Source organism: Mauremys mutica, chromosome 3 (assembly GCF_020497125.1).
Source record: "Mauremys mutica isolate MM-2020 ecotype Southern chromosome 3, ASM2049712v1, whole genome shotgun sequence".
In the NCBI taxonomy this organism is placed as follows: domain Eukaryota; kingdom Metazoa; phylum Chordata; order Testudines; family Geoemydidae; genus Mauremys; species Mauremys mutica.
The window spans coordinates 97034484-97061235 of NC_059074.1; the positions used below are offsets into that span (position 1 = coordinate 97034484).

The window sequence follows — 26752 nt, forward strand, 5'->3', positions numbered from 1 at the left end:
CCAGCTACATCACCAGGACTTCCATCTGCTTTGCTCAAGCCAGCACCCCATCCCTCACTTCCAAGAACCTTCCCCACAGCTTTTAAAAAGAAAATACCTTCAGCTACCATTTTTTTACAAAGCTCTAAGAGGAGCTTTAGAATGCTCCCCATTAGGTGTCAACATCAAAAAATATTACTATAGATTCATAGGTCTTGCAGCCAGAAGGAAACATTATGGTCATTTAGTCTGTCTTGCTTCATAGCACAGGCTATCAATGTCATGCAGTCAGGGGCAGCTCTAGGCACTTTGCCGCCCCAAGCACGGCAGGCAGGCTGCCTTCGGCGGCTTGCCTGTGGAGAGTCCGCCGAAGCCACGGGACCAGCAGACTATACGCAAGCAAGCCGCCGAAGGCAACCTGCCTGCTGCCCTCGCGGCGACCGGCAGAGCGCCCCCCGTGGCTTGCCGCCCCAAGCACGCGCTTGGCGTGCTGGGGCCTGAAGCCGCCCCTGCATGCAGTGATTCCTGAAGCTTGCCAAACAACTTGTGATTGAGTTTGAGCATACCTTTTAGAAAGACATCCTCGCTTGATATAAAGATTCCAAACAATGGAGAATCCACTACATACCTTGGTATTTAACCTACTGAAAGTCACAGCTGAGTAGCAGTTTAAATTTGGCGTGTGTGTGTGTGTGAGTGAGAGAGAGAGGTTTAGCACAGTTCATTTGACAATCAGGAATTTTATATTACACCTTTACAGTTCCTTAGAATTTAATAGAGAGTGAAAAATATTTCTACAGATTTGTTAAGCCAATCTATGGAATTATATACAACAGTAGGGGCACAGTAGATGCTATAGATTGATTTCTATATATATATATATATATATATATATATATATATATTATATATATCAGTATAGTTAAATAGATGTGTGTGTATAATATGCATACACACATTCCTATGAAATACTATAAGCAATTATAATAATTTCTACAGAGCTCTATTAAATTTCCATAGAACTCTACTGTTTTCATCCCTAGTAAATTCTATAGGACTTCTCCGTAAGGGCATGCTTGATCCACAAATAAATGTAGAGCCTGATCCTCTGCACACTAAGGTCAATATCAAAACTCCTGTTCTCCCGGTGCAACCAAACTTGCTCTTGGGCCAGACAGCCCTGAATCAGGGACCTACAACCAGCTCCCTGTATCCCATCCCCTCATTCCACTTTGTCCATGCAAATAGAGAAGCAAGTTATGTCTGGCTCAGTTTTCTACAGCTCTTCAGAAGCCCAGGATCGCTATGGTAGGATGCATGCAGGACTTGGCTGTATGCCTGTATTTCACAAAAAGTTTCAATGAGGCTGGTGGGCCAGATCCCCAGATGGTATAAATTGGCGTCGCTCCATGGTCAGTTTACAGTAGCTGAGGGTCTGACCCACTGCGTTTGCATATTAATATATGTTAAGGCCATGGAGAATTTAATTACTTTTTAAATTAATTGCAACAAATAATTTTAATGTTTAATTCTCAGTATTTTTTTTAGTTTGTTAACATAATTTTTTGCACTAGTGGGAACTTAATAAAAAACAACCCTAAGAACTAATTATTGATTAAAAATTCAGTGACTGCAGAAATCATGATTCATAATATATTCCAAAAAATCAGTGTTAATAATCATACCATTAGTTCCTTGCAATAGAGAATGACAGTTGTCTACAAGTGAAACATACAGTCCATGATTTTAATTCCCCCTCTCTGTAGATTTTAATTATTAACTATATAAGGTTTTTTGTCCCATTGGTTTTTTGGGTAAAGAGTGAAATCAGCCATTAGTGACATTTCAGCCAATATCTATGGCAAACAGTAGCCCCAGTAGGAAGATTTACAGCTACATTCATGTCTCTACTTTGTTCTTAAGCTTGTATTTACTTTTACCCATTTGCTTTCTGAAATTCTCACCCCCCATTTGTCATCTGAAGAACTCTGTTTAAAAGGAAAACAGGCTTCAGACATGAAACACAGCTACATTCCTGAAACATGAGATGCATAACCTTTAATTCATGCAACCTTTCATTTACAGTTATGTTCAAGGGATGGCATAGTGTCATTATGGACAATGCCTCTCCTTGTTATTAGCCTACATAAAGGTCTAAAATGTTTAAACGTTTGAAGGAATACCCTCCCAGGCTTCATTTTCTTTCCCTTTCCCTTCCCCCATTTCCCATCACCCTTTCGGGTTGCTCTTGTTCTAAGTGCATAATCTAAATGCTGTGCACTGCAAACTGCACTTATTGTTGGCTTCAAGCTTAGAAGGATCCTTCTGAACACTTTTTATACAAACTCTAATGAGGTCAGATTTGGAAAAATCTCAGCTGCTGGACTTGGATCCCATGCAATAGTGACCATTTATAATTAATATTAATGAATGGCAGATGTTTATTGCCTAAGTAGAAATGTGGATTGCTAAACCAGAAGGATTTTGTTTAAACCCAGAGGAACTGACTTTATTTCTTCAATAGTTTGGTGTGTGGGTGCATGGGGAGTATGCCAATGGGTAATCCAGCCACTGCTACCTTCAAGCATGAGCAAGCAATGACCCTCAGGAAAAGAGCACCATGAGTTTCCTACTCCACTTAATAATGATACTTGTCTTCTTGTGGGGCCTGATACAACATTAATTGCGGTCAGTGAGAGTCTTTTCATTGACTTCAATGGGCTTTGAATCACACCCAGTCATCTGTAGATCTCAAAGCACTTTACAAAGGTAGGGAAGTATTAATGTCTCTGTGTTAGAGATGGGGAACCAAGGCAGAGATGTGACGTGGATACTGTATTTTAACATGGTTCACACATGGCCAAGGCCATACTCCCTAATGCAATACATGTTTTTGTTACTTTTTAATGGTCTTAAACCAAACTAAAACCATCAAGCATAAGACTCAGCAAAACCTGACATTGGCTCAGATGGTTGGCTCAGCCCTGCAAGGTGCACTGTGTGTCAATGGAGTCCCCCTGTGCCTATATGGCTTTCCATTGACTTAAATGGGCCTTCACATGAGTACAGGGGCCCACCTATATGAAGCACTTTGCAGGATTATGGCCCTAGGGTGCCTACATTTTCTCACTGAAAATCACTCTCATCCCATCAGGTTTAACTGAACCCTTCACCTTTTCAAGATAGATACAGTCCATTTACTGTGTGTATGGGGGGTTTCTCTAGAAAGACACCTAGGAAATGAAAGTCCTAGGTAAAATTTCAAAAGTGCATAAGTGTCATAGGAGCCTAAGTTCCATTTTCCAAAGTCACTTAGGTACTTCGGGCTAGACTTTTGAAGGTATTTAGATGCCTAACTCCCACTGATTGTGGTTTCTAACTGACTTAGGAGCTTTTGAAAATGTTATTCTCTGTCTGCTCTGCCTGTACATTAAAGACTCCCATAGCACTTGCTGAAGAGTATGGAATTCTTGGCCAAAATGTCCCATTCCTCTTACTATCATGAAGTGTGCTGTGCATTAGATGGTTGGTGTATTCCTACCCAAGGGTGCCTACATATCAGAAGGGATGTATGCATACAGCTTACAAAGCACTATGGAGTGAAATACATATGAAAAATATTATCATTCATTATTATCAGCCACTGGTGACTAAAAGAGTTAGACTGGTGAATAAAGGAATAATGTAAGTGTAGTGCCTGCCCCTAGCAAAAGCAGCTGTGGGACAGGGCATTATTGGTGGCACTCTGGTCACTAAGGTTGCTGCAGCACTGGGTAGAGTGCAGGCATAATTGAAGCCAATTAATCAATTACTGTTGGGGAAATACTGACACTTGGGTTCAGTACACTGGGTAGCAGACAGAGGCACCCTGCATAGGCGCTGACTTCACCTCTGCCTGGCGGGTGCTCGAACCCTCCCAGGCCCTGCCCACACCCCTGCCCCACCCCCATTCCACCCCTTCCCCAAAGTCCCCGCCCCACCCTGGTCCCGCCACCTTCCTGCCCCCATTCCACTCCCTTCCCCCAAGTCCCTGCCCCTGCCCTGCCTCTTCTCCACCTCCTCCCCTGAGCGCTCTGCGTCCCCGCTCCACCCCCTCCCTCCTGGAAAGTTCTAAGCACCACCAAACAGCTGTTAGGCAGCGGGGGGGGGCGCTGTGAGAGAGGGGGAGGAGTGGGCATATGGCAAGCTCGGTGGGGGGGAGGAGGCGAGGAGGGAGGAGCTTGGCTGCCAGTGGGTGAAGAGCACCCACTAATTTTTCCCCGTGGATGCTCCAGCCCTGGAGCACCCACAAAGTCGGTCCCTATGGCACCCTGTGAGATGCAGGAGCTCATCTGGGAGCATTAACCCTCTCAGCTTAGAGAAGGAGACTTGAGGGATGACCTGCGCGAAGGCCAGGGATCTGCACACAATGGACAAGATGTTGCGCTGGCTAGTGGAACAACAATAAGAGATGCAGAAAACCTAGCAGGTAGAGAGAAAAGCACTTCTGGGTTGACAGGCAGAACAGCAGCAAACATTACAAGAGTTCACCAAAGAATAAGCCCAGGTACAGCAACAGCCCAGGGACTGGAAATCAAGTGGTGAGCCTAGGATTATGTAAAATGGCCCCAGAGGATGACCCCAATGCCTTTTTACTAACTTTTGAGTGGGCGGCTATTACCACCAGATGGGATAAAGTGTGTGGGAACTTTGGCTAGCCCCTTATCTGGCCAGCGAGGCTCAGGGGTCCTATGTGGCCCTGAGTGAGCACCATGCCAAAGATTATGATAATTGAAGGCTGCTATTTTACATAGGGTGGGCTTGTCAGCAGAGAAATACCACCAAAAATTCAGGGTGGCAAGAAGGAACTGCAGGATATATCCCTTTGCACAGAAATCGTCAGACTGGGCTACTCTATGGTTACAGCCAGATAGCCAGGACATTGAGGCCCTAGTGGACTCCATTATTCTAGAGTTTACAGAGAGCCTCCCTGAGACTACATGGCTCTGGGTCTGGAGACATCCATCAGAACCATTAGGGGCAGCAATAAAATTAACAGAGGAATATGTGGAGGCAGATTTCCCATGGAAAGAGCTCTGTACCCCTATGCTCAAGAACAGGGGGAAAGAAGGTTGAAGAACCTCATGCAATAAAGCTTGGGAAGGGGATTCATAGGATGAACAAGGCTGCCCCAATTGCCCACGCAGTAGCTTGCTACCAGTGTGAGGACAAAGGGCACATAAAGAGATACTGCCCCTGCATGGACTGAGGGTTTGCAGAGTTCTGTAAGTGGACAGATGTAAAAGAGGCAACCTGGGATTAGGACAATTCCTGTCAAAGTTGCCTGAAGAATGACAAGGGGTATTGTGTATTCAGTGGAAGCATGTTCCCTTGTACGAAGCATCCTGGTTAAACTTCAGTGGCCACAGGAGGGAGCGATGATAATGATTTATTGTATACAAGGGGAAAGAGCACTTACGCCCCCTGGTTGTCATCCTCTTGGAAGTAGAAGGAAAATTTAAGGGGCAGAAAGTAGGCATAGTAAAGTTGCTGCCTTCCTCAGTAATTCTAGGAACTGACTGGACTCCTATCCCCCTTATGAGAAAAGGAGAGCTGATGGGGGAAGGACCCCAATCAATGGGTCCACATAAAAAACTCATGAGTGTAGACCCTCCAGGTAGTCCTCCAGGTGAAGTGTGTGATAACTGTAAATATATGGCAACAAGCTCAGAAAGATGCGACACATTGGAAAATTTGTGGGGAGGAGAAAAATGCAAGGAGGAGGCGGTGGTGAAGCAGGGAATGCTAGATCAGGGACACCTAGAGGAAAAGGAAGGCAGCAGCTTGGCCGACTCCCAGGAAGAACAAGCCCTGGACAAGGCATAGGATCAAAAACAAGCCAAAGAGAGAGAGGGGTCCTGACAAAGAAGCCTTGGTGGGCAAACCTACCCCAACAGTCCTGAACGAGGGGCAAGATAAGTCAGGGAAAGAGAGGATCCCTAGACTGTGGCTCTAGAGGGACAATTCACAAGAGTAGAGATAAGCCAGAGGAAAGACCTGAGGGATATGATTGGTGTGATGACCAATGGGCCAAGATGGAGATGTGGAGAAACCTCCACCCTCTAGGTGTACCTTTTTCAGGTGGAATCCAGGAGCCCCTCACCAATGGTCAATAGAATGCAAGCCCCAAAGGGCAGGAGAACCTCCCGTAGAATCCAAACTCCGTAAAGAGGGCAGGTTCTGGCAGCAAAGAAGACCTCTTTCAGAGGCAAGAAAAGACCACAGGTGAAATAAGGGGAGGAGGAGGTGTGTGACAGGGCATTATTAGTAGCACCCTGAGTTCCTGAGCAGTAGCTGAGGTTGCTGTAGCACTGGGAAAAGTGCAGGCTTTATTGAAGCCAATTAATCAATTGTTGTTGGGAATTACTGACACTTGAGTGACAATACAATAGTCGGTATTGGAAGGATATAAGTGGGAGCGTGGGAGCTTGGGCTGAGTAGTGAAGGCTGTGGGGACACCTCCTTTTGTGGTAAGCTTTGTAAGGAAAGAATAAATGCACAGGTGGTGAAAGGGTAACAATGGGGTATGTATTTGTGCCTCTGAGGCCACACAAACTGACCAGGTAGTAGCAGAGATACCAGGTAACAGGCTAATACACTCACATTTGGGGGAATTGTTAGTGGTTTCTCTTTTTTACTAGGCCTAAGGCACATTCGAGAGTGGGATGGGAAACAAATTACCCATATGTAGCCCAGTCTATAGATTACATATATATTATATTGATTACTTAAGAATTCCCAGGGTTAACAGGTTCTTGTCCAAAGACCAGGCCCAGTATTATTCAAATTATTATATAGTTAAGAACACCGATGTGCACAGTTGCAAAACTCACACTATAGGAACTCCTCTGTATTTACAAACAGTTTATTAATAAGTTTCAGAGGGGTAGCCGTGTTAGTCTGGTTCTGTAGAAGCAGCAAAGAATCCTGTGGCACCTTATAGACTAACAGACGTTTTGCAGCATGAGCTTTCGTGGGTGAATACCCACTTCTTCAGATGCAAGTCGGATTCTTGCATCCGAAGATGTGGGTATTCATCCACGAAAGCTCATGCTGCAAAACGTCTGTTAGTCTATAAGGTGCCACAGGATTCTTTGCTGCTTAATAAGTTTAGCACACAAACACCCCAACTCAGTTAGGTAGATAGAGATGCTACAGAATGTACATCTGCACGTCCATATACCCACACCATTCCTTGCAGAACAACCTGATATGCTAGCCAGCATCGTCCTCATCACCGTCACCTTCTTCCCATCACCAGTAGCCATCATTCTGGCCCCTTGCAAAGACTACATCTCTTTCTCCTACTGCCCCTAGGCTGGAATGCAACTTTTATAACATGATACGTTGACACCACTATGTTTGATGCATATTCAGTAGGAGTATTTTTCCTTTTCCCTATTTGTGTATCCTCACCTTACTAATGTTGCAGTGTCCTTCTCCTTCTCCATTAGTATATCAATGATTTCAGCTTATTATCATATACATCCATTCGTTACCATGGCCCTCTTGTGGTTAGAAATCTGCAGATGTAGCTGTTTTGTTCGTCAATTTGTTGCTATGACATTTTTATGGCTGGACTCTTGGACACTTTTGTGGTTGGTTGTTCTTGTGATCAGAAATTCCCCTTAAACACTCTGTTTTCAGCTCCCCAATACTTGGGGTTTCCTGTTGGGCCATTTATCTATTCTAAGTTCATAGGCCTCAGCCTTACGTTAACTTGCTGAAGCTAATGTCTTACAGGATACAGGCCTGTAGGTTCCTTGCACTACTGCTGAATATAATGCAAAACAGTGAATATAATAAAGCCAAGCTAGTCCTATGGGCTACACATAGCAGTTTCAAACCTGGTTTGAAAATGCTTTTGTTTATAGATGGACAGTGAGCAAACTTTGCTTAAAATTGAGTTAGCTTGGCTTGGTTTTAAACTGGTTCAGGTAACAGTTTTTGGACAGGTGTACATGGGCTGCAAGAAGAATTCAGCAGTACAAAAACATGGGTGACTTAATGAAATTAATAGGCAGCAGGCTTAATACAAACAAGGAACACATAAAGCGCACAACTAATCTGTGGAACTGATTGTGATGGGATGTTGTGGTGGCCAAAAATATAACTGGGTTCAAAAAAGGACTGGATAAGTTCATGGATAGATCCATCTTGGCTAATAGTCAGGGATGCAACCTTATGCTCGGGGTAACCCTATACCTCTGACTACCAAAAGTCAGAAGTGGAAGATGGGTGGATCACTCCAACTACTCTGTTCTGTACACTCTCCCTGAAGCTCTGGTATGAGCCATTTAATGGGGCAAGCTGTACCAGGGTCTGATCCGGTATAGCCATTCTTATGTTGCTGTGAACATTCTCACATTTCTTGCCCCATATACTCCTTCATTGTGCTTCTAAGGATAAGGACATAAAATAATAGCAATAATTCACTTGTATTGCAATAATACCCTGAAGCCTCAATCAGGATCATGGTGCCCTACTGCTAGGTAGTGGACAAACTCTTAGGCCTGACCTATACTAGACTTTGGAGGGAACCTCCGACCTTTGCACTGCCATCCACCATTCTACCACCCACTGGTGGCAGTGCGAGTGCTGATAGGCCGCCAGCCGTGTTTCAGCTCAGCCTGCTCCAAACAGGTCTAAGGGACATGATTTTAAATGTCTAGTACAATATTAAATAAACTGGACTGGATTTTTATGTTAATATGTGGATTAATGAAAGTATTCATTCTTTACATTCCACTATGGTCTATTCATAAAAGCTTGCTGTTAATTACAGTGTACAAATGCTGTTATTACAAACAACTTTAGACCCAGTGCTTGTGCTTTTGGGAATTTAAATAGAATAAACTTGAAAAATCCTGGATAAAACCTACATTTAGGAAATCCACTTAGTATCTTGGGTTCATTTTAGGTTGCAGACTTCCACCCTCGTGCAAAAAATCCTGATCCAAAGTTTCATGAATAATATCCCTCAGGATAGCATGGAATACTGTTCCATTAGAGGGGGTGGGTAAAATGACTCTGACACTTAGGCTCGTAAGTCTTTTAGGTGTTTTTTAAAATTTTACCCCATAAGTCAATGAAGAATTTTGGCCCTAGCACATCTACTAATGTTGAATGCAGGAAGTAACAGTTGGGAGAAGAAAAGAGGAGTAAATGTGTAAAAGAGGATAGTATGAAAGGAGAGGTAGTAGCAGAAAGGGGAAGTAGAGTAGAATGGGGTGAGAAGACGAAGGAAGAGCGAAAAAGGAGAGGAAGAGAAAACTAGAGATCTAGAGACTTGAGAAAAGAAAGACAAAAACTATTTATTACATAAGAAATATCACCTTTTTGGGGGCATAGACAGAAACCCCTGGTTTCAGAAAAGTCAGTCCAGGTCAGGGTGACCAGATGTCCCGATTTTATAGGGACAGTCCCAATATTTGGGGCTTTGTCTTATATAGATGCCTATTACTCCCCCACTCCCTGTCCCGATTTTTCACCCTTGTTAGCTGGTCACTCTAATCCAGGTTTCAGGGAAGGCAGAAAAATCTGCCCAAAAACAAGAAAAAAAATATGGCGTATGATCCTTACTGTTAAAATGCTAGTCTCTCTATTTTATAGAGCTGGTTAGAAATTTCCCCATGGTGCAGTTTTCCACTGGAAAATGCCGATTAATCAAAATCGAAACATTCCACAGGAACGTGTTGATTTTGATGAAATTCCAGCAGAAACCAGGCAAATTTCTAAACCTCCTTGCCAGGTAAGTTTCCATCAGAAGTCTGCCTGGTTTCCTGCCAGCTCTCCTGGTTCCTCAGCAACCGGCCTGGTGAGCGGACGGGGAGCCAAGAGCCTGGGAACCCCAGTCACAGCTCCTCATCAGCCAGGACTCCCAAAGTCCCAGCCTACCAGGTGGACTGTCAAGGATCCAGCACTTCCAGGCTCCTGATCAGCAGTCTGGGAGCTCTGGCTCCCTGGCTCCCCATGCTGCCAGGCTCCCGGGTTCCCTGTGCTGCTCGGCTTCCTGCTGGAGCTCCAAACAGCCAAGAGAGCCTCATAAATATTTTTGAAAATGTAGAAATGCCGCTTTGACTTTCTAAATGAAATCTCAGAATTCCTGTTCCAGGGGAAATTTCAACTTTCATTCCATTTTGGAATGCTTTTGTTTTATTTTGGAATCTCCCTCAGAACAGAAATGCCTGTTTCCAGCCAGGTCTAATATTTTACTCATTTTGGTGGAGGAGAGAGAGAGAGAGAAACTGTCCCACTTCAACCCATTTCTGAAAAGAACCACCAGGAAAATTCCTCATGTGTTTACACCAGTGACTTCATTGGGTTTGCACAAGTGTAACAGAGGGCAGCATTTGGCTCTTTGTGGCTTTAAATAGTCTACTATTTAACAAAACCCAGGTGAGTCCTGAACTGATTATTTTGATGAAGATGTCCATCAGAGGACAGCTTTCCCAGAATCTATTAGGCACTGACGACTGAGTGACTAGTGAGAAATCAGTCAGATTGTATTGGTATACTGGAAGCCAGCCAGCCACCAATCAGCACATGCTACATTTGATGTGAGAGAACAAACAAATTAGCTTAGAAGACCAAATGAATGAACCACAATGAGACAGCCAGAGACTTATCCTGATCAATCTGCTCTGTGGCACTCTAACATGGGCAACAGAGGTTCCCCTTTGGATAAGGAAAATGGCACAAAGGGCTTGTCTACACTTGAAACCCTACTGTGGCAAAAGCTGTGCTGCTGTAGCACTTCAGTGTAGACACTACCTCTGCTGACAAGAGGGGTTCTCCCATCAGTGTAAGTAGTCCACCTCCCCAGGACGCGGTACCTAGTTGACAGAAGAATTCTTCTGTTGACCTAGTGCTGTCTACACCAGGGTTAGGTCGGCTTAACTATGTTGCTCGGGGTGTGGATTTTTCACACCCTGAGCAATGTAGTTATGCTGAGGCTAGTTCCCAGTGTAGCCAAGCCCAAAGTCTCAAGTGTCATAAAGTCAGTGTAGCCAGCTCCACACTACACATTTCCAGCCTCCTTGGTGTAGGGGACATGTTGGGAGCAGAAAGGGGTGTGGCTGGAGTGTTTTTCATTCTGGAGAGTCTTTCTGCTCCCCTGTGTAGCAGCCTCAAAGGAGCATTTCAAACAGGTACAACGTAGAACAGACTTTTAAGCTGCTCTAAATTTGCACTAGGAGCAGAAAGTTGGTGGAAAGCCACCTTCCCTCCCCGCTCCTGCCTTTGCACCAACTCTGGCACACCTGACGATTTGATATACAAATTTTATCAAAGTTTAATCATCACAAGCATATATACCATCAGTCCTAAATTAAGCCCCCACTCGTGCAACAGGATCTGATGACTTCTCTGGGATTGGAACAAGCTTAAGGGTCTGCATTAGCGACCTGCCTTCAAGATCAGGTCCTCCACCAACTAAGGGTACTTGACACATGCCTGCGCCAGACCCATAGTCAATTAGGGAAATAGCATACAGTTGGTGCTATAGCACTCCATGTTTACAGATGCATTGGAAATTTTTGGCTGTATGGATATTCCAAGAATTTACACACTGGTTTATTGCAATTATTTTAAGTCAAAGTTTTTTTTAAAAGCTGCCATTGTTCATCCCTCACTTAAAAATTATTTGATTACAAATTTGATAAATCTAAATGAACAAAAGTTTCTTTGGTCGTTTCTCTTTTTTAGTATTGTACTAGAAAGAGTTCAAATATCTGCCGAGGCAGTAGCATCTGTCTCTTATCATGTATAACTTTTCCTGATTATTTCTAGAAAGGCAGACTAAACATGCAGTTCTGACATAATGCAGCATCACATTTTCATTTCTGGTTTGCTCAAATGCCTGCACCAGCTGAACTAAGTCTCTGAAAAGGGCAATATCCATGACCTCAAGCAAGGCTAATGGGAGGCTTGGATTATTCTTGCCTGAAACAATAGGATAAGCTATTACGGATTCCTGCTAATACTTTGAAACCACATTAGGGTGAGAGGTTTTGTGCCAATAACACATATCTCCATTTTAAAAAAAAGTTGTGTTTTCATATAATTCCATTAGTCTTAAAAATGGTTATGCAGTGGATCAACCCTAAATGAACTTATGTCTAATTTATGCCACTTTGTACGTAAATATAAAATTGCTATTGTCGTCATACCATTGGTCATGAGCCAAAAAAGGGGGGCTAACACATTCACTTGTCTCAGCATAATAAAATAGGCCCCCAAATGCTCTAGTGTGCAGATCAACGTATGGCAATAAAATGTAGATCGAGGAAAACACAAATAGACAGAGAAATCTGCCACTACTAATTGAGTACTTGACAAGAAGTTACTATTTATTATTTTTTAAACTCTGACAGTGTGTGTGTGTGCGACTTCACAAGACAGAAATATCCAGACAGTCTACATTAGGATTAGATTGTGACTTTGCAGCGAACCCTGTCCATGAAGAGGGTGTATAGCTGCGCCAGCCCACAAGCAGCATAGGGAAGGAATTATGCCTGAGAAAAACACAATTCCCTCCCTGCATCCCAGTCACTCGAGCACTATAGAAACTTGCTGCTTGCTTATAGCTGCAGCAAATTGACACCCCATGCAATGGCTCAGCTAAGCCAAGGTTTCCCCCACTCCCTGCCCCTTTCTACCCACCTGCTTGAGGTAAAAAGAACAGGAGTACTTGTGGCACCTTAGAGACTAACAAATTTATTTGAGCATAAGCTTTTCCACAAGTACTCCTGTTCTTTTTGCGGATACAGACTAACACGGCTGCTACTCTGAAACCTGCTTGAGGTAGTGAGTAGTTGGGGTGCAGTGTCTGATGATTCCTGCCTGCTCACTCCCAATGTCTTTATTCTTCCTAATATCCCTGCATGGCCATGCAGTCAAAGGGATGATTTAGCCCAAAAGCTAGACAAGGAAGACAAGGGGCAAAATATTCAAACGCAAATAAGAGACTTAGAAGCCTAAGTCCCATTTTCACAAATGCCTAAGTAATTTAGGAGCCTAAGTCTCATTGAAAGTCAATGTGACTTAGGCTTCTAAGTCACATAGGCACTTTTAAATTTTTGCCCAAGAGCCACTTCAGCAATAAGTGCAGCTTTAAGAGCGATTTAAATAAGTGTGAGAAATGCACAACATGCTGAACCATTTAATATTTGGGTAATTCGTAAACTGTGACATTCATGCGTTCTCTGCCCATCAACATTTCTAGTGGTTATGTTGACCTGTGACCCTGTCACACCTTTGGTAATAACACTATAGGGACATAATATTGATAGGTTTGAATTGCTTGAAACATGCTGGTAGGGTGACCAGACACCACAATATTATCGTGACTGTCTCGATATTATGGGCTTTGTTTTATATACGCAACTATGCCCCTCCCCCTCCTGAAAAAAAAAGTTTCCCGATTTTTCATACTTGCTATCTGGTCACCCTAGCTGGGAGGAAGCAGGCAAACACAACTCATTGGGTTGTTAGGCTTTGCTATGACAAAGGCCTATTTTATTAGTCCGAGGCCTAGTGTGATATGCTCATGCTAAGGATTTATTTTAAGTGAACCAAGCAAGGCCCAAGAGCTTATCCCTAGTATATGAAGTGTGCCTTCTCATTCTGTGTAACAAGCAAGTGACTGCAGAAGGACAGGTACACCACAAGCTTGCAAAAGGTTATCTTGAAATAGGGAGACAGTTGGGGGCAGAGGATTTTGCAATATTGTAACAAGGCAGTTAGACCATGTTCTCATATATGATGTATTAAGAAACTGATGGATGCAAATGCTTAGGTTAGTGATCAGAAGCATGATTATGGATACCTGGAATGTCACTTATGGATAATGGGCCGGTTCAAACCTTATTATTGTCACAGAACATCGGCACATATGGTTATGTTTCTGAATAATTACATATATATATATATAAGATCTGATTTAGTTCCCTAAATTTGGGGTACATTGGGCTCCTGAAATGATGTCAACTGATTCATGGCCTTCAGAGGTGCTCCATTGACTGTTATTTCTATCTTTGTTTTCTCATTAATCTTGTGTGAGTATATTATGCTAACAATCTCAAGAGCAATTGCTTTGTTTTTTACTTTTTTTGGTGGAATATTATAATAAGTAGACTTATTTTGTTTTTATGTAATGACCTTATTGAGAGCATACAGCTCTGTCACAAATCATATCAATCCAACAATGAGCAAGAAACTTCTGTGTAGCCAATCTGGGAAGAACCTGTGATAATCAATAGTTATGAATGTGGTGAATTAACAGTCCCATTATTTGACAAGTAATAACCCATAACTTGGAATAAAATGATCACTGAAGAGAAAGTTGAGCTGTTTAAACTTTGAAGGCGCTGAATAGATGAGTCATTTGCTAATGGGTTGTGAATGAAAGGATGATCTCTTTTGCATTGCACAGGATCATTTGGACAGGAGTCCTTAATATTGTTTTTTTGGCAGACATTTGTGAAGTTCAGTGGGCGTATATTTTAAAGTTTCACTGTTACAGAAAATGGGTCATGCTTCTTGGAAATGAGAAGGGTCCTAGGAATTTACATAATATTGCATTAATGGATTGTAGGTGACTTGAAACTGACCCAGGAACAAGCAATAATTGGCAGCAAAGATTTTTGAGAGGTTGGCTCTTCCAGTCTCAACTTTCTCCACTGGGAATTCCTGATCGAATTCACAGCACACATTCTTTCTCCTATCCTGATGATGTTTTTCATGATTAATTTTTTTAACTCCTTCTATGAAGGTAGAAGGATTCAACATAAGTTAAAACGGAGTTACAAGTTTAACAACTGTGCTCATGGACAAACATAAAAGAATGGTTTGTGCTGTGATTAATTGGCAAATGTGCCACAAATTAAAGTATCATTCAAATGACTGAGATCCTGCACTCCAGTAACTTTGGAGATATCAAGCAACAGCACCTTGAAACAGTTCTACCTCTGATCCAGCCAATTACTTAGGTATGTGTGTAACTTTACGCCCATGAGCAGGCCCACTGAAGTAAATGAGGTTATTTATTCACTTGCTTAAAGTTACCAATGTGCTTCAGTGCTCCATTGAACAGTGCTTTGCTGTATCTTGCATGAATTCCCCCTCTGTGACATGAAATATCCCGTGAGGAGGTCTTCAAGGGCAGCCACAGTCAGGGAACTCCTAGCAGCAGTTCTTGCAGGAACTGTACAGACCAGGACCTACAGGAAGCTAGGAAAAGGGGGATGGGGCATCAGTGCAGAAGTAAATGCCTGTGCTCAGATGTCCTTGCCTGTGATGAATCCCCCCAGGTTTGCACAGGTTGCAGGGGATCTACAGGTATAGAGGATGGACAATCCAAGTCTCATCATTAAAGGATAGAACTTTATCCCCAACACAGAGGACATTCCATAGAAACTCAGTCAGTTGAAATTCATAGGTCCAGGTCCTCCAGCTGAGGATCCAGCCCCTGGAGTTTCCATAACCTTACAGAGGAATAACCCTGATAGTGGAGACCTAGATCTGTGATGCAATCACCAAAGCAAGGCAGTTCAAAGGATGAAACTCTATTCCTAATGCTTCCTGTTGTGTTTAGGTATTTCAGCCCATACTTAGGAATATGTAAACAGACAAGTGCTCTGAGTCACCTGCAGTAATTACAGGTGAGTACAACAGGACTGAAATAGATAGGATAGTCAAGTTTCCATCTTTGGAACCTGCATTGCTTAGTTTGCTTGTGTCAGCCTTGATGTTTTTGGTGTGGGGCATTTTCTTAAATAGTGTTTAAAATACCAGTTCTACTCACTTCCCCCTCAGGAAATGAAAATATTTATCACCCAAAAGCACAACAGTGGATGTAATAATGTAAATGCTTCTCTGGAACAATCTATGACGTGGCTACATATTTAAAGATGTTTTCAAATGTGGATTATATAAATATATGTTTAGGGATTTCTTAAAACATGGATTACAAATGAGATTTACAAAAACATAGCACCTTCAAGCAGTAAGATCTGTTGTGTAAGCAGATACACTAGTATACGCTAAATTTCATCATCAGAATTCGATCTGAAGTATTTCTCAAATTGGTAGCTTATTTGTAGACTTACTTACTTCACTATACAAAGTCATTTATTATTAGTAATAACAATCTACACAGGGAAATGGACCAGAGTAGCTATTCTGAAATAAACTATTCTGGACTAAAACTCCTTTTAGTCCATAATAGCTACTCTGCAGAACTTTTTTAGATTTTGGTGAACTGGCATTTTCAGATGGAAAAATGTCTTTAGAAAATTTCAACCAGCTCTAATTACAATTATTTATTCTTCTTGTTTTCATCACATGGATTTATTAACCAATAAGACATACTAAGCTATGTTGTGTTAAGGCCTCGCTACAGCAGCATGCTGCAACTAGCTGGGAAGTGGTGATATCAGTATGTCCCAGCACAATACACCACCGCCTCATATCCTCCTGCTGGAGTTGTAAAACTGTCCCAATATACATACAGTACTAAATAGAAAAGGAAATATAATAGTGAATATAATGCTGGGGAAGGGTTCTGGATTGGAAGCATTTGAAACTGAAGTCTTCAATTTAATTCAAGAGCAGATATAGCTTAGGCAAAGAAGCTTCCTCTATACTACCATGCCTACTTCTTTCAACCCTGGCCTGGAGGGACCCTCCTCTAGGAGTAACAGGATTATTCTCCTTTTTACAATTAAATTCCTCTTTTTACAACCTAAAAACTCTTCCTTTCAGCAGCCAAAAGAACGACCTAGGAAAGCTCAAAAGTGCCCCCAAGTGGAATTTTACTTGTAGTTCACCAAAGAAAGTGTAACACAACTACTTGATTAATCAAAGCAGTTCTCTATTGAACTGAAAAATATTATTCTCTCTCTCTCTCTCTCGCTCTCTCTCTCTCTCTCTCACACACACACACACACACACACATACATACATACATTTGAGCCCTAGCAGTTTGTGGTGGATGCTCCTTTTATTTCACTCTATCTTCCTTCCACAATTTGTATACATATGCAAACATGCGTATATAATTTTGAAAGAGCTGTGAAAACGTTTTTTGAGGGAGAGTTTCTATTTAAGTTACTAATGCAAAATGAGCCAATAGGCAGATACAGGCATGCCGTTCATCAGGAAATTTCTGCTTACTGGAGCAATCAATCTGTCAGATGATACACCAGCTCCTTGCGGGAACCAGTGTAACTTCCTAAAGAGATAATATTATTTAGCATATGTATACTACTACTTATCCCTAGATCTTAAGTGCTTTACAAAGGTGGTAGGCATTATTATCCCCATCTTATAAACAGGAAAAGAAAGGCACAAAAAGGTTAAATGATTCATCTAAGGCCCCACAGTAAGTTTAGAGGAGAGCCAGGAAAAGAACTGAATTCTACTGATTATTAGTGTAATGTCCTGTCCTCTAGACCACTCTTTGTTAATGCATCAAGGGAGTTTCTGTACAATGAAATAATCTGCATACCAGAAATTGAACATTTTCTTATGGGTTTTCTTATTCATTCTAATGTACATCATTATTCAACATTAACTTTTTTTTTCCCCCTGCCTTTTGGTTTTCTTTAGATGCAAATAGGTGCCATAATACAAAAAGCTGTGCATGCCATCTATAAAGACAATATATTTCATGTAGCATCTTTCGTTTCATAGAATCCCTTAAGCACTTTGCAGCTATAGATACAAAGCTCTAATGCAATGCCACCACTTCTGGGCTGGAGGACAGTGCATAGTACACTACATAGTATCTGGGGAGGAATTTTTTTTCTTGGGCATAAAAGCCTTGTTTTCACCAAAAGTGTCACAGGATGTTCACACAGAACAGAGAAGCTATTGTTCTTGTTCCTTGTCAGTGTGAGAATGCAGCAAAAAGCATCAACTTGTGTTTTAATAAATAAGTGTCCAAATATCAATACCAGCTGTTGCCCATGTGACTAGGTGGGGGGAGGCTTAGGGAGGGAGTGGAAGGGTTAGGAAGGCAAAGAGAAGGGCAACAAGCAGCAAGAGGCATTCACAGTAGAATTCAGCTCAAACTCCTCCCAATTACTAGTGGAAAACTAAGGGAGGAGTAACTTTCCCCTTCTCCCCCTAACCTTTAATTGCCACAAGAATCTATACCCCAGAGAGGATGGAAACAAAGTAACACAATTATATACATGTTTATAAAAAGAGTAGTTAAAGGAGCTAATGAACCAGCACTTCATGATGAAAGATTAGTGCCTGCTTTACAAAAAGCGCAAAGATTAGTCTTTTTGGTTGAATTGTTTTTCTAGAGCAGCAGAATGCAACATTCTAGTGCAGAGGCTCCTTCACAAAAGATGGCAATATGTGAGCATATGTGGTAGGCTGTGTTAAGAGCTTCACGTGAAGAACTATGCAGAGGAAGCCATTTCCAGTGCAAAACAAGTTTAAAGGGCCTACAGAGTTAGGGTGACCAGATGTCCCAATTTTATAGGGACAGTCCCGATTTTGGGGGCTTTTTCTTATATAGGCACCTATTACCCTCCACTCCCTGTCCTGATTTTTTATACTTGCTGTCTGGTCACCCTGTACAGAGTCCAGGAATCTCTTGCTGTGCGAAGGATGGAAATTTCATTTTGTGAAGGATTTCCAAATTTGCCTCTGTTCTGAATCGGGGTGAAACCTGAAAACTTCAAAATTGCCATCAATGAAAATTCCAAAAAAAAATTTGGTTTGGGTTGATTTCAATGTTTTTTGTTTTGACAAAATCATTTCATTTTGATTTTGACTTTTGATCTTGTATTTTAAAATATATAATAGAATGCAAAATAAATAAAAAACATTCAAAAGAAAGTAATTTTAAAGCAAAAAATCAAAACATTTTGTTCCAAATATGTTCAAAGAGACTGGTTCGACATTGGTGGAACTTTTTTTCAATTTTTCTTCTGAAAAGAAATTCCAGTGAAAATGACTCAGTTTCACAAAGTGTTATGATTTTGATGGAATTGTGAATTCTGATGTATTATGTTTCCATTGAAATTTCTCTGACAAGCTCTACCCAGGAATGATGGCTTAGTTCCTAAAGGACTGCTCTAGCCAGCTTGATTTAGATCAACTCTTACATTACACTGGGAATTGCTGCAGCTCCTAGTCAGGCCAATGACTGGGGAACAGGAAGTTATCTTAGATCCACCTTCTCCCTTACCCTGGGTCCTACACCAAGTGCAGGGTGGCTGGGCCCAGCAATCTGCCCCACTGTGTGCTAAGGGGCACCAATGCAGGTTGTTCTCAGTCATTGGCAACACTGGCTTTGGTGTAACGCATTAAGCGTTGGATTGTAGCTTTTAAGCAATTTCCCTCTCTGGAGGGGTGAGCGGAGTGGCTGGGCTGCAGAAGGACCCTCCAGGTATAACTGGCTGGCTCAGCCTGATTTTTCTCCTAGTGCTCCTGCAGAGTGCATGTTGATGCAGCAGCTCTACCACCCTTTCAGTAGATTCCCCTCCACATCCAGCCAGCTTTAGGCTCTATCTACACTAGAAATGCAACTGCTGCTGTAGTAAATCCATCCCCTTAAGAGGCGATAGCTAGGTCAAGGGAAGAATTCTTCCATTAACCTAGCACTGTCTATACTAGGGCTTAGGTCAGCTTAACTACATCTCCCAGGCATGTGATTTTTTTCACACTCCTGAGCAACATAGCTGTATCAACCTAATTTTCTAGTGTAGACCAGCCCGTAGGGTAGTGAAGCACTCTCCACTGGGAGACAAAGTGCATCCGACGAAGTGGGTATTCACCCACGAAAGCTCATGCTCCCAAATGTCTGTTAGTCTATAAGGTGCCACAAGACTCTTTGCTGCTTTTACAGATCCAGACTAACACGGCTACCCCTCTGATACTCTCCACTGGGATTGTGCCAAGCCCTTCCACAGCAGTACAAAAGGGAAGACGCTCCATGTGCCCCTTACTCCTCTTGTGCATCCTACAGGGCCAGTCACAAGGGACACTCCCCACCCCCTTGATTTTTGTTTAATGCTATGTTGTGCAGGACTAATATGTTGCACAGTAAACTCATGCTGTTACTTTAGAGCACTTCTCAGACCAAATCCTCATTCTTTGGGTAACAGGAATATTACTGAGTTTCAAGCTCTTTCCAAAAATATCTCTGCCTGTCTTAAGTAATAATTACATCAGTTCACTTTTTAAAAAAAAAATCCCAGGGCTAAATCAGTGAGTTGCCATGAGCAGCTAAAAAAAATCCAAATCAATCAGCGACTGAGGAGGAGGGGAGGGAGTGCCTTTCCAGTGTGTCCAAAGCATTGCAGTTAGGAGGTCACAGCTGTATGATATTGGACCATCACCAAGTGAACAATGTCAAACATTGAACGTCTGGATGATTTCCACCATTTGGGGTCACTAGTCTTCACAGAGGTTTGGAACTGAATTCAAAATGGTCACTGACATATAGATATATAATATTAGAACTGGGCTTGATGCATGTTCACCTCCAGAAAGGAACTCAGCATGGAAATGGTATGTAACCCAACGCTTTCAGACTTCTCTCTCTGAGAACTAGGCGCACAAGCCACAAGTCACCATTTCATTTCTGCTGTCCTTCACACTGTGTGCTGATCTGCCATTCAGGGAGCACCGGTGCTGCTAACGGTTGTATATTTGTTTTGTCTGGCTATCTGAAATCATTTGGAGTAATTTTGGATATTTCAAGTTTCTGAAGTAATAGAAGAGAGACTCAGTTATTCATCCATATTTAAGTTAGGAAGTGTAAATATCTTAACTTTCAGCTGAATCTTTTATCAGCTAGAACCTGTCACGAATGGACTGGTTGGGAAACAAGCCAGGAAACTATGCATAAGGCTGCGTGACTTTCCACGACCTCCGTGACTTCTGTAGTGGCCCCGCAGCCAGCCAGACTGGCCGCTGCTGGAGCAGCCCGTGGCCAGCCGTACCAGCTGCTACTTGAGTGGCCCCAGGCAGCTGGCCCCGCGGACTGCCTGAGCAGTGGCCAGTGGGGCTATCCCCGGGGACCACCTCAACAGTGGCCGGTGGGGGCTGGCCCCAGGCATCCTCAGAGCAGCGGCACCCCAGATGGCTTCTAGAGCAGCACCCCCCTGGGAGCCCCCCAAGCATTGGCACCCCAAGGCCACCCAGATAAGACTTAGTCATGGTATTTATAGTAAAGATCATGGACAGGTCACAGGCCATTAATTTTTGTTTATTGCCTGTGACCTCTCCATGACTTTTACTAAAAATACCCCTGACCAGCGGGGTATTATCACCTAGGCCAACAAGGCCTAGACTAGGGCGGCAGATTTGCAGGGGCAGCAAATTTGCTCACACCCCCTCCCCAACTCTGCCCCTTCCCCAAATCCCTGGCCCGCCTCCTCCCCCAGGCGCACCACGCTTCTCTCCTTCCACCTCCCTCCCAGGGTTGCCACGCGAAAGCGCTGGGAGGGAGGGAGAAGCAAGTAGCAGCGTGCTTGGAGGAGGCAGAGCAGAGGTGAGCTGGGCCCCCCGGGCACGGGGAGTAACCCGGGGCGGGGGGGGTGGGAACCGCTCCCAGCTCACCTCCACTCCACCGCCGACATCCCCCGAGCACGCCGCAACTCCCCTTCTCCCTCCCAGGCTTGCCGCGCAAAAGCACTGGGAGGGAGGGAGGAGAAACGATAGCGGCACACTCAGGGGATAGCGGAGGTGAGCTGGGACCGGCAGGTGCGGGGAGTAACTCTTGGGGGGGGGCAGGGAAGTGCTCCCTGCCCCAGCTCACCTCAACACCACCTCCATCCCGCGAGTGCACCACAACTCTCCTTCTCCCCGCTCCCTCCCAGGCTTGCCAGGGGGGAGAAGAGGTGAGCTGGCACGGGGTGAGGGGCGGCAATTTTTTGAGGGCCTAGGGACAGCAAATTTGTTAATCCGCCACTGCCCCTGGCTAAATTGTAGCCTTAACTATGTTAAGGCTTTGTATCAAGCATGGGCTACAACATACCCCTCCTCCTTCATTCTCTAGCCTTACTCCTTGCCTCTCTCCCTAATCTCCAAGAAACCTTTCATGCTGTTCTGTCTCCTCCTCCCTTAGTCTGACACTGCTGACCTTGTTCTCTCATCTTTCCTTAGACTGAAACTACTCCTTCCCTCCTTTCAATCCCCCACAAGTTACCAGAGACTCACCTTTATTTTCATGTCTGGGCTGGACTTAGTTCCCTATATTGGTCACCCTCTCCACTGTAGACAACACACAGATCTATTACCTAGTAACTGGGTTTGGTTGACTCTGTTTTCCAGATACAGATGTCAGGAAACCCAGGGTATTTCTAATGATATACAATTATGAGACCTGGACTAAAGTATTTTTTGCTGTAATAAGCAGTGATTGTTGTTTTCAGCATACAATATTTGCCATGATGCCATAAAACAGAGTTAACTAGGTGTTTCTCAATACTGCACAAACAGTGACATTCTCCCTTGTGTAGGCAGCTAGCACAAGGCCCGTATGCTACTTACACCTCAGTTAAAATACTGTTTTGAAGCATACGTGGGATTCTTCTGCATATGGGTAAATTTCACTCACAGGGCTCAGTATATGGATCAATTCTCTCATACAAAAAAAACACTCAGCTTTAAGTTAGTGTGTAAAACCAATTTTAGCTGTCAGTAAATGTAAGAAATAGAAGAATAAATGCATTGCACATCTAATCCACAGCAATAGCAATCTTTAAATATTCTTTAAGGGAACAAAAACTTTACTCATGAGACCCTTGATGGTAACAAAAAACTCAGAGTTCTACCCTCAGAGATATTTAAGGAAATAAAGCAAAGTGATTGAATTCATCAGGTTTGTATCAATGGGTAAAAGGTTCAGCACTTAAGACGTTAATATTTTGTCTTATTATGATCACATACCAGTGCTGGAGTCAATATTATTCAAGGGAGTTCTCCCTGCAGGGAAGGAAATCCTTTGCAGGAGAGGGAGAATTTTAAGACTGTGGATCCAAGATCTTCTCCTGTGCTGAGCAGAGCTCAGAGATGGGGAATAAGCAGGGAGCCAGTTACAGCTCCATGATTTACTAGCCACATTTGCTCAGGTTCCCGGCTCAGGCATAAGTTATAGCATCCTAGGGAGTGCTTTAACTTACATCAGCTGGAGCACACACCAAATGAGAACTGTGGGAGTGCAGGTCATTCTGCCATGCTCACAATCACCTCTGTTGGGGGGCAGTTGGCATAGAAACCAACTATGCCGGCTTTGTACCAGCTAAGAACTTCCCCCACACAAGAGGAATTCTCAGCTGTCTGGTTATGGCCAGACTCCAGACACTTTGCTCGACTCAGGGATAGAGAATCTGGCCCTAGGTCAGGACTTTACCCGATGACTTGATTCACAGATGGATACCTATGATTGCTCTCCAGACAACTGGGTTAATGTTTGGTTTTAACCCTCAGCATCATGAGCTTGTAATAAAGGGTGATTTTTCAGGCTGTTGGCAAACTGACGGAATTCAAGGACTGGGATGGTCTGAGTATTGCTTATAATGTGCCATGTATTTTTATTTCAGGGAAAAAAAATAGAGATGAGAAAGGGAAAAGGCCAAACAAAGAAGAAAGTAGGGAGACAAGGCAGGAAAACAAAGGCCGAGAATCCCGAAGACAAAACCGAGAACAGCGGGAAAACAAAAACAAAATGCAGCCGAAGAAAAGAAAAGCCCAAGATAAACAACAGAACCCAGTACCCATCAGCACTGTTCACTAATGGCCTTACCTGATTGTTTTAGACTTATGATGCTGCTATCTCAACCAGATCCCCGTGACAGATGCTCAAGCCATTCAAACCACAAATGGACAATGCTATCAGTGATTGTTAAACCTTAAACAACATTCCAAATAGTTCCTATATTCTCCAAGCAATCATAGTTTATTAAAGAGACTGACATGAGCCAAGAATTAAAAAAAAAAAATCTAAAAAAGGGATACTTTAAAACTGTTACATTATATGCTGCCATGCATCTGTAAAAGGCAATTAAGAAATTTTGTATATACTTATTAATAGGGTATAAAATATAGCAATATAATGAATGACATCTGGATGAACAACCTGCTTCCTCTGTAAAATATTTGTCAAGCTATTGTTTAAGCAAAGTATGAGACAAGAGAGATGTCTAAATCAGAGACAAAGTATCCCATCGTATATCGTACATAAATATTCAGAGAGGGGCAGGAGGGAAACCATTTTTCAAGAGCCAGTAGGAATCTAAGGTTTTGCACCCTGTGGTGGATCCGAACTGGATTACCCTGGGGTTCCCCAGTACTTGTTCCAGACTCATGTGAGAAATACCAGGGGGAATATCTGCAGGGTGTTGAAAGTTAAAGAAGGAAAAGAAGTGGAAGCAACTGCAACTTCAGAGACCGAAGTTCCTAAAGGAGAAGTGGTGGCGCTTTGCTCGTATAGCATTCTTAGCTATGGGACAACACAATGTTTTCTGGTCTAAACAGTGGTACAGTGCGTGCTGTTCTATGCTTTTTATAACTATGTGTAACTTAAATCTACGTTTCAAATCTTCCAGTGAATGACAAATCATATTTGTAGGAGACAATGATGAGTTAATAAAGAACAGAAAATAGACCATGGAAATATGTGTCTTTCACAGTCGTGGGGGTTTTCTTCTTCCTTTTTACTGGAAGAATCTACTGCTTTATAATCAGATTTATGAAAGTCACGGAGAGAAAGGGATACTACATCTTTAACAATGTATATGTAGTGAAAGAGAAGCCACTACAATAAATATATTTGTGGATAGAGTGGATAAAGTTTGGTCCATTTTTGTTTGCTTGAAAATCATGATACAGATGCCCCACTTATTCCCTCTGACATAGCCAAAGTGAAATTCACCACTTGTCAGAAGGCCAGAAAAGGCCCAAGCACCACTTGTGTCCTGCTTACACCCTAGTTTGAAGGCTATAGTGATGTGTAAGTGGTGGGTAGGCTTTGTGCTGGCTCTCTGCTCAGGAATGGATTTTATCCTTATAGAATAATATAAAGATGGAAAATACCTAATAGGACATTAGTGAAATCCTTACCCCATCAAAATCAATGAAAAAACTCTCCTTGATTTCACCCCGAGAGTCCAATCCAAAAGCATATTGAAGTTAATAGAAAGATTTCAGTGGCATTTGGATAAGGACCTTGGTAATGCAGGATTATTTCCTACATTTTCTTTGGGGCAGGGACCACCCTTTTAATTCATGAAGAGTCCCAACCACAAAGAGGCTGTGATTCCTGACTGGGGCCTGTGGGTGCTAATACAATGCAAATATTTAATAATAATATTTTCCCGTGCTTTGTCCAGTTCTTCAAGTGTCCCAGCTGCTGGCACTTCCGCCATTAATTTGGAAGGTTATTACACAGATTATAGAGTTCTTTATTAGGAAATGTTCTCTGATATTCAGCCTGAGTAAGGCATAACGCCTCAAGAGATCCTACTGGAGCAGTGCATCTCCATAAACCTCTACCTTGAGCAGTGGCTAATGAGGCACAAGTTAACCTATTGGGTATTGTTGCCTCTGTATCTGATGTCAACCTCCTAGTTGCCTGTTGTTCACTTACATTCCAAGGGTTATCTTGGCGCTACTGCTTTCCCAGTGTCTCCCTTTCATCAAATATCTATTTCATATTACTATTCCCCAAATGTGCTAGCTTCCATTTTTCAGGTGCAGGCTAATCCTGTTATTTCTGTTAGACATTTCTAACCACTGTGGGTGCCAAATTCTGCCCCCTCCTCTGTAGCCAGTGCAGAATGGGAGTCAGGATTTGGAAAGCACATGTGGGATGTATGTGTCTCTGCCAGTCATTCTCTCCTAGACAGGGGAGCACACAAAACACAGAGGCTAGCTCTGTGGCTTGGGAAGGAGGATTCCTTCCCCCATAGCCAGTCATTGTGGATACCCCCAGATAACAGCCTGACTAGTTGGGTGACATAATTGTTCTGAGATTTGACAATAGGCCCCTCTGTATTATTCTCTGTCTCCACTGGTATTTGGCTCACTTCCTAATATAATGGCGACTGGAATAAACATGCGGTTTAGCTTTTCTTCCAAAATACTAACGACAATGTTAACTAAGGCTGAGTCACTTACCATTCCCTGTGACTCCATACCTAGCACCTCCCCCGTCTTGACACATCCCCTTTATAGTATGTTTCATTCACAGCCCTTCAGATAATTTTCGTGCAAGCAAATACTCTACTTTATGTGGGTTCTTATACCATGCTCATCACCATTGTATCTGAGCTCCTTCCAGTAGTGCATTAAACGCCAGGACTAATATCTATCATGTGTGGTTTGTTCTCACTCTCTCTAGACATATTACATTTGCTGCTTAGATGGGAAGAGAAGAGAGAACCTGGTACATTCCTCCTTTAGAAATTCTATTCAACAGGCAAATCAATGCTTTGTTTTGTTTAAAGAGGGAAATTACCAAGTAAGCCAAGTTCAAGCAGTTAAGAAAAGAATGGCATTTTAACAGTAAGAGTTATAAAAAGTCAGGTGGGCACCATAAGCCAAGACCATTGTTCAGGGGTTGGCAACCTTCAACATGCAGCCCATCAGGGTAATCCGCTGGTAGGCCTCGAGACATTTTGTTTACGTTGATGTCCGCAGGCACAACCCCCCACAGCTTCCAGTGGCTGCGGTTCACCGTTCCCAGCCAACAGGAGCTGCGGGAAGC

The 26752-nt window shown here is 42.9% G+C and overlaps 1 protein-coding gene across 1 annotated transcript in view; it reads left to right on the top strand.

Annotated features, from left to right (window-relative positions):
- Window positions 1-24652, top strand: part of RSPO3 (R-spondin 3) — an 87010-nt gene extending 62358 nt beyond the window's left edge. Inside the window, exon 5 of the mRNA XM_045011825.1 lies at window positions 23589-24652. Coding sequence (XP_044867760.1) covers window positions 23589-23782 — 194 coding nt within the window. The 3' untranslated portion in view covers window positions 23783-24652. The remainder of the gene's footprint in view (window positions 1-23588) is intronic.
- The last annotated feature ends 2100 nt before the right edge of the window (window positions 24653-26752 follow it).